This window comes from Cryptomeria japonica, chromosome 2, assembly GCF_030272615.1.
Source record: "Cryptomeria japonica chromosome 2, Sugi_1.0, whole genome shotgun sequence".
In the NCBI taxonomy this organism is placed as follows: domain Eukaryota; kingdom Viridiplantae; phylum Streptophyta; class Pinopsida; order Cupressales; family Cupressaceae; genus Cryptomeria; species Cryptomeria japonica.
Genome location: NC_081406.1, coordinates 655411771 through 655427737, shown reverse-complemented (window position 1 = coordinate 655427737; position 15967 = coordinate 655411771). Strand labels below are relative to the sequence as shown.

The window sequence follows — 15967 nt, the reverse complement described above, 5'->3', positions numbered from 1 at the left end:
TTTTTTTTTTCTCTAATTGACCTACCACATCTTTTTAGCGTACCTATTGCACACCACGGTGCAATTGCTAGTATTGTGTTACAATAAATAAGTGGATGCACAGTTGATTTGACACTGACCTTTGTTGTACAAACAACATCATTTTTCTAAATGACATACCAATTAACCTCATGTAGTACACAAATTCATGAAAAATAGATTTTTTTTCTCTAATTGACCTACCACATCTTTTCGGTGTACCTATTGCACACCATAGTGCGATTGCTAGTATTGTGTTACAATGAATAATAAACAACTCAAATACCCAATTGAATTAAGAATTATCTTTTCTAATTCATAAAAATATTGCAAATGCATAGCTATAACAACTTCATAACAAATTACTATAATGGTCAAACATTCCATGCCTCACCTCAATTTGATTGAACTAATCACGCTCTCCATTTGTTTACATATCAAAGATCACCACCAACTTATCAACATTTGTGGTGCTCTCCATTTGTTTAAATATCAAAGATCACCACTAACCTATTAGAATTTGTGCCAATCTCCATTTATTTACATATCAAAGATCATCACCTAATAGGAACCTCACAACAACACAAACTTGTTATATTTGTCCTTGCATTTTTTATACAAGCTTTTAGGATATAAAATTGTATGTGCTCTATTCTTTTCTTGACATTTCAAATCACACTTTGTTAGGAAGAGGAGAAAAATGAAGGACCACAAAGTGTAATACGTAACGTCGAAAAAAAAATAAAGCACACAAAAAAAACAAACCAATTCATGTCCTTGTCTTATTATATTATAACTCATCTATAAAGTAAACAATAACTCTTTTTTTTTCGTTACGCAAGAGGTATCCCTGCAACCCACTACAACACCCAACCCGCCTTTACCTTGGTATTATATGTTGAGTTGGGGTTTAGGAAGGAGCGAGTTGAGGCGAGACTAATCCTTTGAGGGTGTAGTCGGAGCCCGCAACCAACAATACCAGGTTAACCTTTCCCTTAGAGTTGAGCTCAAGACCAATGGAGAGCAAACCCATGATTCAAACCAGCTCTATTGAACGTGCGGACTAATAACTCTTATTATTATTATAGTACAACCACAATTGCACATCAATACTAATTAATTTCATTTATTTAATCAAGCTAAATATTTATGCAAGCAAACTCCTTCCCCATATGGAAAAATATTAAATTAGACGCTTATGTACCTCTCCTCAAGTCTTTAGGGCAATGGAAGGTATTTTAAAGCATCTGTGAGCATCGCTGGTAATTATTATAGCGTTAAAATAGATCATTTTGTTCTTCTTAAAATAGACCATTTCTGCTTCTTCTTCCCCGGAGTGAGAATATCAAAGTCTCCTCGAAGAAAGGGCAAGAGAAAAATAGCTCCTTAACCAGAATTGGGTCTGTGAATTTCGTTTCATGGTGGAAATGGACAGAACTCAGATGATGATCTTGGGGGTTTGCGCGTTTCTGGTGGCTTCTGACTTATGGAATGCATTCACACCCCCGCCTTCTAAGCCACATCCTCACGACCATCATGATGGACATCATCGACGGGATTCGATTCCTGTACCTAAGAAAGTTCTCCAATCCGCTGCCATTCCGGTAATCATTCACAACATTATTTATTTTTTCTTTGCTTTCTTGCCAACGAAGAGCTCAATTTTTTTCCTATACATTCTCAAAGTACTTAAATTCAATTTCTGTTTTTGTTTTTATAAACGAGAGTTTGAAATCATCAAGGGGACGGTGGTCTTGGCTTCTTCGACTTTAGGCTTAGGGTTTGTGCAACTGTGTTTTAAATTTGTGATGCTCATTTGTGAATTGAAACCCGCAATAGCTTATAGAAACACTTCTACATATTAATGTGAAGTACAGTGATTCTAGAAAAGCCTTTAAAAAAAGATTTATTGTGTGACTGTGAATTGATTCAGTTCACTTTGCGTAAGGGTACTTTTAACCCCTACAAATGTCTTTCTCTTGGTTGTTTTCCTAAGTCACCATGAAACTCCAGTATAGGTACAGGGATCTTGTACACACGTTTCCGGTGATTATATGCATATATAAAATAACCATTTCCTTATTCATTTACTCATTAGCGCTGCTTTGTCTGGCGTTGACATGCAACAAGAAACTCCAATAGAGGGACGAGGACCTCCAACCCACCTCTTTTGGGGACCATATTCATTTCATATTTAATGTAGCGTTGCCCTTATTCAGTTACCCATATATCATGATTTGAATGGTAACCTGGTCTCCTAATTAATTTTATCAGATTTCCACAATCCATTAGTTTATCCCTTAGTTGCTTGTCGCTTTGATTGTGTGTATTTTTTAGCATTGAGTTTCGGATCCAAAATATCGATACTAATAAATACACACGGTCAAAGCCAGAAGCAACTAAGGGATAAACCTTGTTTCCTACCAGGAAACTCCATTACAGGGATGAGGACATGTACCCACATACATCGGCAACTATATTTATATTTAACATTGCCATACCCTTTTTCATTTATGCACAGAGCTGGATTAAAATGGCAACCTCCTATGCTACTAAGTGTGAGCTCACATCTTCAGGTCTATATTGTTTTCTGAGTCCCATTGACCTTTTCTGGTTACTCATGAATATTAATATATCTTTATTTCTTAAAACTGATTTGTTAGAAATAGTATTAGTGCTTTTGAAAAGCTGGATATGACAATTGGCTAGGAGGCTAACTTGTCTCTACCATTTGGCGATGTCTGGATATTTGGGAGTGGGCCAGGGTTTACAAAATTGAATGCTGTGGCTCTTGTCAGTTATAATGAGCTGTGACAGAAAATTGGCGTATGGACCTGCATAAGATGAGAAATGATTCAACTCCCTCCAGCATCTCGTGTTAGGCTTGCTGTTGTAATGGAACTTTTGACTTATTTTCTAATTTTATTAACCAGGTTTTTGTTTATATGGAAAATAAAGCTGCCCCAGGCAATCTGTCACCAGTGTCATGTAATCACAACTGCGTCTAAACTCTTCGATCATTGCTGACTAGGAAAGGACCAAATCAAATCAAGTGATCTCTATTCAGTTTCAGAGAGGCCACAGAGAAGAGGTCTTCTTTGTTGATTATGACAACTGGATAGTAAACTTTAATCATGTTTAGGAGAGGGTAAATAAAAGAAAAAAAGTTAAAAAATCCTTTTTTGTACAATTGACTTTGTCGTCTGTTATTGTCAATATTGTGAAACACAAGTGTATATATGGGAGTGGCATTTTCAGATTGTTTGTCATCTACATGAGGAGCTATCTGCATAAGGTGGAGCATGACAGTTGTATTCATGATTATAACTCCTTTAACTTATATTCCAGTTAGAGAGGGAAGTAAAACTAACTTGTATGTACAAGTTCATGTTGACATTAAACGTTCTTAAGTATGCCATCCAAAGGCTGATGCAGTGTTTCAATTAAAGTTCTGCTAATGGACGATGTTTATATTTGTAACATTGTTTGTGTTTATGTTCTTTGCATCCATGTTTACAGTAATTTTAGACCCTACATAGTTAGTGAACTGTTTATTGGGATTCAATTGTGTTTAAGTTGTGCTTGTGAAAGTTTGCCAATCTTCCCTTTGCAATCCTCAGATTAAGTTGATGTATGACACTGTTGTCATATTGCATGCAAAGGATCATATCCTTGACACGTGAAGAGGTAAGAATATCTAACTTTATGGGGTAAGATTATCTAACTATAGCCTTATTCCACATCCAATCTAAGGGGTTAGCTAGAAATTATGGTTGTTACTACAGATTATTCATTAAGGAGACTGCAAAGAAAGAACCTAAAATATAATTAGAAGCCTAAACAAAATTAGAGATTCTATAGAAATTGCCCTTATCACTCCCTTCTGTTCCTTACTGCAATATAGGGCTATCCTCTCGCTATAGCTGATACACATGTCCCATTACACCTAATTCTCATCCCCGAGACTTGGCACAACACGGTTTTGATTCCCAGCCTCATGTGGTTTATTGCTGCTGTTCATGTGCTTTTCCTAGCTTAGACAAAGTTGTTCTCTTGTATTTTGCTTTTGTGTGGAGGAATTTGGTCGGAAAATCTGTAACAAGAATCTTGCATGATAAGATGTCGCAGTACTTTTGACTCTTGAGCAAATTATCACTTATTGTATAGCAAGGTGATTATAAAAAAATGAGTACATGCACATGTTGAGCATGGGCAAAAATTACAGCCGTATATCTATACATATACAAATTAGTTGCAAAGCTACTATCTAGCTAGTAATTGCTGCTTACAAGTCTTAATGATGTCAACAGTCAATTGGATGTTTAAGGTTCTTGTTGATTCTGTCCCCAAGTTTTGAGCAAGTATATAGAGTATTATTTACTAATCTTTACTTTTATTTAAAATTTAAGATGTAAATCTGTTTTAATAGTTTTATTGTCTTTTGCTAATTTGGCACAACTCAAGGCAATGTGTGACTGACTTGGGCTCTTCATAAAATGCCTTTCTTACCTTAAAATCTCTTAAATTCAGTTTACTGTTTGCCATGGTTTGCTGGGTGACTGGGATGAGTACAATCTTAAGGATCATCCCATGAGTACCCTGCTCAATGACAAACTCCTTGCACCTAAAAAACACAGGCTTAGGTATGGAAAGTCCCATAGCTCTTGTATGGAGGAATACCATCTCTAAAATGCATTTTGAAGGACGGGTGTCCCCTGATATGAGCATTTTTCTGGCATTGAATTGATTCAAGATGGTTACTGAACATCTTAATTTTTTGATTCAAAAACTGAGTGGATATTCCATATTTTAGTTCATCAACAGTGTATTTATGAAAGAAATGAAGCGTTGTAAACTTGCCAATTTGTAAACTGAATAAAATAAATACTAATGAGATCAAACACCATGCACAATTGAGAAGAAACAGGATACATCTTAGAGAAACGCATGCGTTGGAGAAAACTCCAGCAAAATGTGAGCTATCCACACTTGAATACAAACACAGTCCTTGGCTACTGGGGCACATAACTGTCCTGAATCGTAGTGATTTCAGTTCCTAAGACCTTTAACACAGCTCTCTTACAAGTTAAATTAACTTGCAGTGGCAATCTGTTTACTAGAACCTATGAAATCCTGTAGATTTCCACCTAATTTCTCTTCAAGAGCTTTTCAATTCTCTCAAATTGATGTTTACAATGCATTTACAATGACATATGCAGTCTCACAAGCTCAAACAGAAGTCCAAAAGTCTCCAGACGTTGAAATAAAGAAGAAATTTGAATGAAATGGGGTGTTTATTTGTTGCAGAGTGAAACTGCTTCTTTTCAGTAGGGGCAGTTTCAAAGTGCCTCTTTTTTTTAATCAGTTGTTGCCCTTATTTTTCTGAAAACCATAACTTCTGCTTATGGACCCAAAATGAGGTACTGTTTTTTTTTAATTGCTTAATTTTTAAGAGGAATCCAAATGTGCAATAATATTCAGATTTTGGTACTATCTAAGAACTGTTTTTGGACATGCAAAACAAGTGTCCTCTTAGCCATGATCAATCTGCCATGAAGTCTTGATCAAAACTAGATCTTTTTATGTATCACCTTTATACTTCATATTCATACATTACTTTTGAAAAAGGATGCACAAATAATTCAAATAATCTGAAGAGGTAGCTTCTTATGTTCTGTGTCTGTTTTTTGTAAGTAAACATTCTCTATTTGTTTTGCTTCATCAACATGGCAGGGAGGAATCCATTTTGTCAAAGTCACCAGGGGATGAATATCAGCCCTAATTGTCCCCAGTAGAAATTAAATCATGGATGTTCTGCATCTTTCAAAATAGTGTACATTAGAATCCTCATCTTGCAAGTCTTCTTGGTCCCTTGTTATGTCATGGTCGAATATTAGAAACAGTCATATTGGAAAAGTTCAGGGCCAGCCAAAGCTTTTTTGTGAGTTAGTATGTTTATGGACATGCTCGCATGATCAGTGTAAGGGTAGTCTTGAGAGTACATTCATGTAGTGAGTAGGTATGCCCCCATGATTGGATTAACATTTAAACCAATAAATGAGCTTAGATATGATATGTATGGTCCAGGTTCTAACTTAAGGACAGCTAATTACTTGTATGCATTTCGTGCTACTGACACAGCATCAGAGGGTTGGATCGCCTACTATTTCAACTGCTATGGATCATAGGCTATGTTGTCAGTTTGGGTTTGGGTTTGATATTGCTTCGTTTGGCCATGCTCTCTCTCTCTCTCTCTATACACACACGCACACATATAGATATATCACTTTTTTTGATTTTTATTTCAGCATAAATATAATTGGTGTTAACAGGTACCTGTCTCCTACTTTTAGGAAAAATGATGCACTGGTACCAGTGCATGTACCTGTCTCCTGTACGAGTACTAGTCTCCTGGCAATATATATATATATTGAACGGAAATTTTATTACAAAATTGCAGCCTTCAGAGGTTAAATATGACATTTGATGAACAAAGACTGCTACATATACTGAGATTACAAAGGGTTTAAAATAATACAGATGGATATGTGATCCACCCATAATAAATAGTATCAAGGAATAGCTAAAGAATCATATGTAGAGCTGTATTAGTTATTTTTTCTGCTGTATTTCTTGCATAGAGGCCTAATTATAGATGCATTTCAAGTATATTGTCAAATCTTTATGTCCTCTAACATTGCATATCAAGTGGCATCGTTATTGAATGACTAGTAGGATTTGGAGCCTAATGCACAAAGTATTAAGGATCAATTCAAGCAGTATGTAGAGGTAGAGTTTCAGAGTGTATGGTGGAAAATGTCATAGATATTGCTCAGAATTCATATGTTGAAGACAAGTTCATGCATAGACAAAACTTTCTCATGGACATTTATGATTTATGAGAAGAAAATTTACAGACCTTAACTGCAATTGAAAATAAATATTATGAGAAGAAAACTGACAGAGCTTAATTGCAATTAGTTGGTCCTAACTTTTTTTTTTGAAATAAAAAGTAGTTAGGTTCACCTGATGTACTTGGGACAAACCTGCATTCCCAGGTATAAACCTTGGGTGAACCCCGGAGGGATCAGTCCCAGGACTGTACCCAGTCTTGTTTGGTGTCAGGTATGAGTACGTCCCCAGAAATGGGTAAACCCGTTAACATATGTTATTGGTGTTAATGCTCAGTCATTCCCTTATTTGCAATTGTCATTTGTTCTGAACACATAGTGGTTTTTAAGGGAGACAGAGTATAATTGCTGTTCTGCATTCATCCTCAAATATTTTAATTTAATCTTTACTATTAATATTTTTCATTATATACATTTTTGGTTTACGTTACCAGGATCTAACTCTTACTTGCATTTGTGGTGAGTGCTTCATCATGATTACTTTTCTATTATATACATAGTTACAGTGAATTCTCTGTGATCAACTTTTCATTCTCAAGTATGCAATTCTACATTTAGCTTTTTGTTCCATATGATGTGGTATTGATGAATGGTGGTGTCAATTTCAAGATAGATTCAAATGTACCTAGAAAAAATTTAGAGTCCCAGGTGCAAACCCTGAGCATACCCAGTAAGGACCAGACCCAGAACCCTTACGAAGCCTGGTTTGGTATGGGTTCATTCACAGAAATGGCAAAACCCAGTAACATAGGTTATTTCACGGAAACAGGCAAACCTAGTAACATGGATATTGATATAAATGCTCAGTCATGATCTTATTTGCAATTACCTTTTGTTTTGAAGTTTGAACATGTAATGTTCTTGCAGGCAGACTTAGAGTTTATTTGCTATTCTGCACTTGTTCTTTATGATCTTTATTTTTTCTTTATGTGCACTTTTGGTGGAAATTACCAGTATAAGTCAGTCTTACATTTGTGGTGAGTACTTCATCTCGATTATTTTTCTATCATGTACAATGAATCCTCTGTGATCAACTTTCCATTCTCAAGTATGTAATGCTACATTTAGATATTTTGCCTTTATCTTGTGGTATTGATGAACTTTGATGTGAATCTCAAGATAGAATATCTATGTAATTACAAGAAAAATTCCATCATGTTGTGAGTTGACCTTATAGTGATAAATGGATGGAAAAAGACCTTATAGGCTTATAGCTATATTTGAATACCTTCATTGCATCACGAATGGGTTTCTTAGATTGATGGTATATTCTGGCAGGATTTTGATAAGAGTCCTAGTTGCATCAGCATTGTGACGACTTATGATCAGTATATGTTTTTGATACTACTTCTGGAAATTAGAATTTTCATCATTGGAAAAACAGATTACTGACAGTTTTATTTTTTCTTCTAGGAACTTGAAACAGTGGATGAACCTGGAGCTGGTACCACAGTTCATATATCATTCTGCTCATCTTGTTCATACAGGTGCATTATATTGGCTGCAAGCCTGTAATCATTTAGAAAATTACTTTTTTTTCCAAACTTCTTTAAAATCCACAAAGGGAGAAATGTGTATTAATTATAAAGCTTTCTTTTAAAGCTAGTGCCTTTGTAGTTTCTAGGAAAGTTTATTTTAAGAATGTTAAACTTATGCTTTAGAATTTGCAAAAAAGATAGTTCTGTTTTCCTAGTGTAAACAAAACACTGATGTATAAAAATTTCATATACAGTAAGTTAAAAACTAAAAACTCATGCTGATTCTTTGGTTGGAAGGAAGCTGGTACATTAGTATTATATAATTCTTGAAGACCATAGATACGGTTCTAAGTAGACACAAAGATGACTATACCAAAGAGCCATACCCTGCTTAAGGAATTACATATATATCGAATTACTTAGGGATTTTGAGAAATATTGACTTGTTAGAAAGAGAAGCATATTTTTTCAGCACATTGTAGCTAATCATGAATCTTATTGGAAGGAACATATTGCATTTGAAGAATGTGTTTTTAACTTTTTTATAAATTTATTGTTTTAAACAATTACAGCCATTAATTGAAATGGGGAGATTTTTTTTAATAATGGTATTCACATTTATTCGTTTTCTGGCTGGATGAAGTGTGTTGATAAGGTGCTTGGTCCATTTTTTTGTTATTGTTTTGCATCTATTTAGTTGGTTATTTGTCACAGAAGGCAGCAAGCAGGGTGAGTGGAGTTATATATATTTAGAATGTACAAAACTAAATAGTAAAATACAGAACTGAGAAGTTGATAATAGATAATTCAATGTCAATTTTCAAATGTTAAAGTTAAATCAAGATGATTTATAATTTTATTAGTGCAACAGTACATGGAAAATGACTTTTTTAGGCGTACTATTTTTTATTTTTTGCTTTTTAATTAAAAACTCACTTTTCTTGGGGGGACTTGTAGTTTCTCCAGGGGTTTGCCCAGGGCCCTACTCTGGAAAAGGCCCAGGACGGAACCTTGGGTGAATCCATATTTAACCCAGACCAGGATCAAAGCCAGCCTGGATTGATCTAGGTTTGGCTAGGTTTCTGGGTGAACCTGGTATCATAGTATGGTAGTAATGTTCATTGTTTGGCTTGGAGCAAGACCCTGGGTGAACCCTGGCCAGATTCAAACCAGGATTATTCGCATCCCAGACTGATTCAGATTTGGTCAAGTTCTAGGCAAACCTGGTGTCATAGAATGGTAGTAAATTCATTGCATACCTTTCTGATTCTCAGTGTCAGTATTGCAAGGTATGCAATAAAATTGCTGCCATTCCATGATACCAATAAGGAAAAAATCCTACTAAATATAAACTCCTAATAGTGGAGATTGCATAGCACCGGGTAGACAACTTTGTTAGGATAACCGGTGGACAAGAGGGGGGGGGGTGTGAATCAGTTGTCAACAGATTATAAAAATTTAAGCACACAAAAGCAAATACCGGAATGCATAAACCAAATATCGGAATAGCAGATATAACAATTGAGCATAAACATAAATCATAGAACAATTACCAACCAGCCATAACACATAACACCATGATTTGTACGTGGAAAACACAGTAAAGGGAAAAACCACGGTGGGAAGCCTACCCACAGTCAGATAATACTTCTGCAGCAAGTATGTGATTACAATAAAAGGGGTTTGCACATGAAGGAGGACCAACAACCTAGAGTGCACTGCTCATCACAAAAAGAGCCTCACTGACTACAAAATAAATCCAGACTACAATCCGGAAAGATGAATGAACTGCAGGAATAACATCTCCTATGCTTGAATACAGTTTTGGTTAAGCTCAGTACCAGAGGTCTTAAACCTCTTTTACAAACCCAATTCGATCACCTATGATCGACCAAAACCTCTGCATATGATTACAACTTTATTTGCATGCAGATAATCCTATAACCACATACCATACTATGATCTACAAAGAGATCTTACATCATATTTATACCAACCCGAGACCTAAACAATTAGGTCGGTCACCTAAAAGATAATACAATAGATCCATTACATAATCCCGCAAACCAATGATAAACCAAGTCGGCCTAAGACTGAAACAACATAAACCAAACAATAAATCCAACCAGTGACGCATCGAGAGCATCAACCAACACATTATATAAACCAATCCATAACCTAACAGAATAACACCGGACCCAAAATAGGTCGCCATAAGCCAAATGAGACACCATGAACAATTGGAACATGAACATGATAACCATTAGCATCTTTATAACCTTCTAGAAGCCTCATCAACACCATTTATCGTATTCACCAAAAGATCTTCATCAAAGTGTTGCCTGTAAAACCCTTACCAGTAACCAAAAGGCTTACTAGAACATACGATAGCATTCAGATCATCAAATCTTAAACCAAATGAATGTGTGTTGACGTGTATTTTGTACACAATCATACACAGAATAAAATACCCAAAGACATCTTATCCTCTCTTGAATAAAGCCTCTGATTGCTGAAGATATCGCGAAAAAGGATCAATCAGGATGACTCCAAGGTTCTTTGATGTAGGGTCTCTACGTGTGGATAAGCTCCAGTGGTATGATGTGATTTGCTGGAATCACAAGGGGACTTACATTTGATGATTGAACTTCTGATCTGCTTTGCTGTAACACAGGCTCTTACTAGCTTAGATTTGAAAAAATGGAAAAAGGATGAGGGCGAAGAGAGGATCTAATCCTAATACTAAGAATGTAGGAGCAATGATTGATCTTTGATGAAACTCTAACTAGGTCTTGTTTTGACATCGCAGGACCATCTCCACAAGGCTAGTGCGATCTTCGAAGGGAAGCTTTATGATGTTCAAATCATCACTGCAGGCATAGACACCATCAGGTTGATGCATATCAATGAAGAAGCGACAATTGAAGTTAAGCTTAAGCTGAACGATTCCAGTTGACTACACGAGGCAAGTCTGCAATCAACAAACTGCTAGTAGTATGGATATGCGAATTTCACCATCAATCAAGCATATTTCTTCCACTCATCTAATAACATGAAATCAAATATGAGAAGTATAAAGACCATGCAAATTGTCGAATCGACCCATAAATTTCACCATTTCTTCAATGAAGTTACAAGTCTTTTACAACAACATCTTGGCAACAATCTTTGCCTTCTCTCTCTCTACTCTACTCTAATTGCTATTCTATCAACTTCTATCTACTCTCTATCTACTAACTGCTTCCAACTATTTTCTAATTATCTCTAACTGCCTTCACAAAATGAAATGCCAGGGCTTATATAGTGCCCACAATACAATTCGATGGCTTAGATCAATTCGAGATCAATGGCCAAGATTTTACAATGAAAACCCTAATTAGGGTTTGTTACAACCATTACATAACATTTAATGCTTGACCAATGATAAAATTGTATTGCTTGGACACATGTCCTCTCTAGAAAAATCGACCAATGGATAGCCGGGGTAGGTACATCGGAGTTTGTGCCACCTTCCATGAGTTAGGTACATTGAATCTGGACATGCTGAGGTGGACCACACTGACTGGAGAAGTGATGACTAGGATGCCACCTCGTCCGACACTTGTAACTTGGTAAATATTCAACTTGATGTTGTTGAGAAGCTATCTTTAATTAATTCTTCTGGAACTATCTGCTTCTTCAACGAACCCTTGCTCTGACTTCTTGTGTCCTTGATTTGTAGGATGATGATGTACCTCGCCTTGTAATACTGAATTGGAGAAGGTCGCCCTTGATGACGTTAGTCCAAAGAAGGCCGTCCTTGTCGATGCTAGGCTGGAGGAGGTCGCCCTTGTCCTTACTTGATCGTCCTTGAGGAGACCGTCCTTGATCTGGCTTGATTTTTTTTGATGAGAGCCTTTCTACTTGTAAATCCTTTGAGCTTGGGAGTCGCCATCTTGATACCTACACAACATTTCAAAATTAGTAACATGTTTTGCAACGTGGAAATATAAACTAGAAAGAGGATTTAAGTTTTAAATTAGGAAACCTCATGATAAATCTTTGAATTATCATTTCCTAAATTTAACTAAGCCACTTGAGATTGAAAATTGAAAATTCAAAATTGAGACTAGGAATCTCGCCATACCTCCAGTTGGGAATTAACTCTAAGAAAAGATGCAAAATTAAGCAAGTTTGTTAGGCAAAATGTGGATCGAAGTCTTCAAAATGTGCTTCTTCTATCAACTTCACCACTTCTAGCCTTCAACGTCTTGAGGAAAATTCGCTCCACCTCTAGCCTTCAACTCGCACTCCTTCTTGGACCAGATTTCGCACTCCTTTATTGCTCCTTCAAAATCGCACTTGGACAAATGATTGAAAGATGGATTAACATGCTCAACACACCCCTCCTATATAGGCGCTCATCTTGATAATTGCCCCTAGGCCGACTTGGAAAATAGGCCCAAAAAACAAATAAAATTTAATAAAAGAGGGGGCCGACCTTGCAAAATAATACCCCAAGCGCCCCCCTTTTTTAAAATTTAATTTAATAATAATTAATTAAATGCCTTTGTAATTAAAAACTTCGATTTTCTAAAGGCTTTAAATTAATTATTGAATGTCCATGCGCTATTTTTAAATACCAATTTAATTAAATATTTCACTTTTTTAGCGAATTTGGCATTTTAATGTAATTCGAAAATATTAGCGTCTAAGCATGGGAGGAATAAGGGACACTAACCACATCGCTCTGGTCCCTGGGAGAGGGACAGGAGCGCTCCTTCATTTTGGCCTTGTTTTTCATGTTTTTCACGTTCAGAGTCTTGTCTTAGACGTCCAAAATAGCATTTTAATTGGGAATCTTGAGCTTAATTCGTCCCTTTTGTGGAAGGAGTGTGCTTTAAAGTACTTTCGCCTTGGTCCCTTGGTGAGGGACAGGAGCGAACTTGCCTTTTTTCCTTGGGTCTTTGTCTCTTTAATCACCAATTTATATCGCAAGGCAAGTAACAATGTTATCCATTCATTCCATGCATACTTTACTCGTCCCTTACAATGCAAATTTGATATTTGAGTGAATATCGCCCTGGTCCCTTGGTGAGGGACAGGAGCGAACCTTTGTTCCTTGTGCTCATCCTTGTTTATATCAACTTGCAACTGTCTTCACGGTGTAAAATGATGTTCCTTACTCCCTTTTGAACACTTGAAATGTGAGTGGCAACTTAAATTTGGACACACTTGAACATTTCGCTCTGGTCCCTGGGAGAGGGACAGGAGCGAACTTGGGCATTTCCATCACCTTTGCGGTCTTTGATACTTTACTTTCTCTCCGAGGCGTTCCAAACATCATTGCCCCTTTGTATCTTAGCTTGGAGTGATTTAAACTTGGAGGGAATATTAAATAACCTTGAGTTTGCCCTGGTCCCTGGCTGAGGGACAGGAGCGAACTTTCACTTGTAGGCTCAATCATGCTTTGCTAACTTTTAAAACCATCTTCAATGGATCCGCTATGCTCCCCTTCACTCATCCTTGACATGTAATTTGCTTCATCTTGGCGAGAGATTTGTCTAAGGAAGAAATCGCTATGGTCCCTGGGAGAGGGACAGGAGCGCCTAGGACAATATGGGCTTCACTTGGCGTTTCTACAATCTTCAAATTATCTTCAACGGACTCGTTACGCCCCCTTTGCTTGCCTCAAACTTAACACTTACTTGATCTTCGCCCAAAACCTGTCTTATAAGGAAAATCGCTCTGGTCCCTGAGAGAGGGACGAGAGCTATCACTTAAATTCGCCCTGGTCCCTGGCAGAGGGACAGGAGCGATTTTGCTTCTAGGGTCAATTTTCCTCATGATTGCGCTTTCAAGTTACATTCAATTGAAAAAATGTATCTCCTTTGATCTTCTCAATTCGCGAAATCGTTCAAATCTTTCAAGGACAAGGCAATTTTGGATTTCAAGCTCCGGTCCTTCAGTGAGGGACAGGAGCGATTTTTGTCCTCCAGGCCCAAATGCTTCACTTTTCACCATGAAATGTCTTTGCTAGGGAAGATATCATCCTGCTTCATGCTATGAATAAAAGTTAATGTCCAAAACAAAGTCTAAAATTGTGCATATAAAGAAAATCGCTCTAGTCCTTCAGTTAGGGACAGGAGCGAATTTGACCTTCTAGGCAAAAACTTCATCATTTCATTGCTTTTGATCAAGTCTGGATGCTCTATCATGCTCATTTTGCCCTTCACCATGCCTTTGATGTCTCAATTCGTCCAAACAAGGTCAGGAATGGCTCAAATAAGTATTATCGCCCTGGTCCCTTGGTGAGGGACAGGAGCGCTTCGCCTTGGTCCTCCTGGGAGGGACAGGAGCGAAATTCGCTCTGGATCCTCAGTGAAGGACAGGAGCGAAATTTGACTTTTCGAACTCTCTATCAGGATAACTTAAGTATAAGTGACATTTCCTTCTATCTTTCTTCTTTCTTATACTTTAAGTTATATTCCATATATACTTTCAGGATGTTTGAGAGTGGTTTCAGACCTCCAGGAGTTATATTGCAAAATCTAGTTTTTTTGAGGTTTTTCAGTTTCCAGACTTAGTCAAATTTCAGGATCAGGACATTCCAGACTTAGCCAAATTTCAGGATCAAGACCTCACTCAAGCCGGACTTGCTTATCCATGTGATCCCCTGGGCGACACTCAAAATGCAAAGGCTAACTAACAAAACCCTAAAAGACCAAAAAAAACAAACCCTAAAAAGCAAAAAAGCAAGGGTCCCCATTTGGAGTGGGGCGATGTGTGAAATGGTCACAACAATGTGATACACATTAAGAAAAGATGAATAACCAATCCAAACCAATTCCAATAGCCGGACCAAAGTTGGAGACAAATCTCCAGACTTACATGATAATCCGACCACTCTACTGGAAGCCGGTAGTCAGCAAAACAGCTAATGTTGACATCAATGACAAACATCAATGCAACACATAATCAATTCCTCCAAATTGCCAACAATCTACCCCTTTGGCATTGATGGCAACACTTAATGTGAAAAACATCCAAGTGCCAAGAAGTGCCAAACAAGTCTCTCCCAAAGGAAGACATCCAACAATCTCCCCAAAATGATATGACAATGAAGTTTTGAACCAACAGACCAAACTTCCCCTGTGACATCAATGCCAAAAGTTTGACATAAACATCAAAGAAAAGTCATAAAACCTCTGAACCACACAACTGACTACTCCCCCTGAGTAGTAGCACCACAACATCAATTTGGAAATGAATAATAGTTTTGAAAATGCATGCCGGACTGATGCCAATCAACATCACTCAAGTCTCTACTGGAGAGTTAGAAACTCCCAATCTATCTCTGAAGTACTCAAATGATTCCTTAGCCAAAGGTTTAGTGAAGATACTTGCATTCTGTTCTTTAGTGTTCTCATAAACCTGTCTGACTTCATTTGCTTCCACCTTCTCCTTCAGAAAATTATACTTGATAGAAATGTGCTTAGTCTTATAATGAAATACCGGATTGTTTGACATGTCAATAGCAGCAGAGTTATCACAGTGAATAACTACCTATTCATTACAATC

The 15967-nt window shown here is 37.0% G+C and overlaps 1 protein-coding gene across 1 annotated transcript in view; it reads left to right on the top strand.

Annotated features, from left to right (window-relative positions):
* The first annotated feature begins 1234 nt into the window (after positions 1-1234).
* The window catches only part of LOC131067705 (selT-like protein), a 32279-nt gene continuing 17546 nt past the window's right edge, over positions 1235-15967 (top strand). The window contains exons 1-2 of the mRNA XM_058002825.2: positions 1235-1622; positions 8343-8416. Of these exons, the coding sequence (XP_057858808.2) occupies positions 1437-1622; positions 8343-8416 (260 nt within the window). The 5' untranslated portion in view covers positions 1235-1436. The remainder of the gene's footprint in view (positions 1623-8342; positions 8417-15967) is intronic.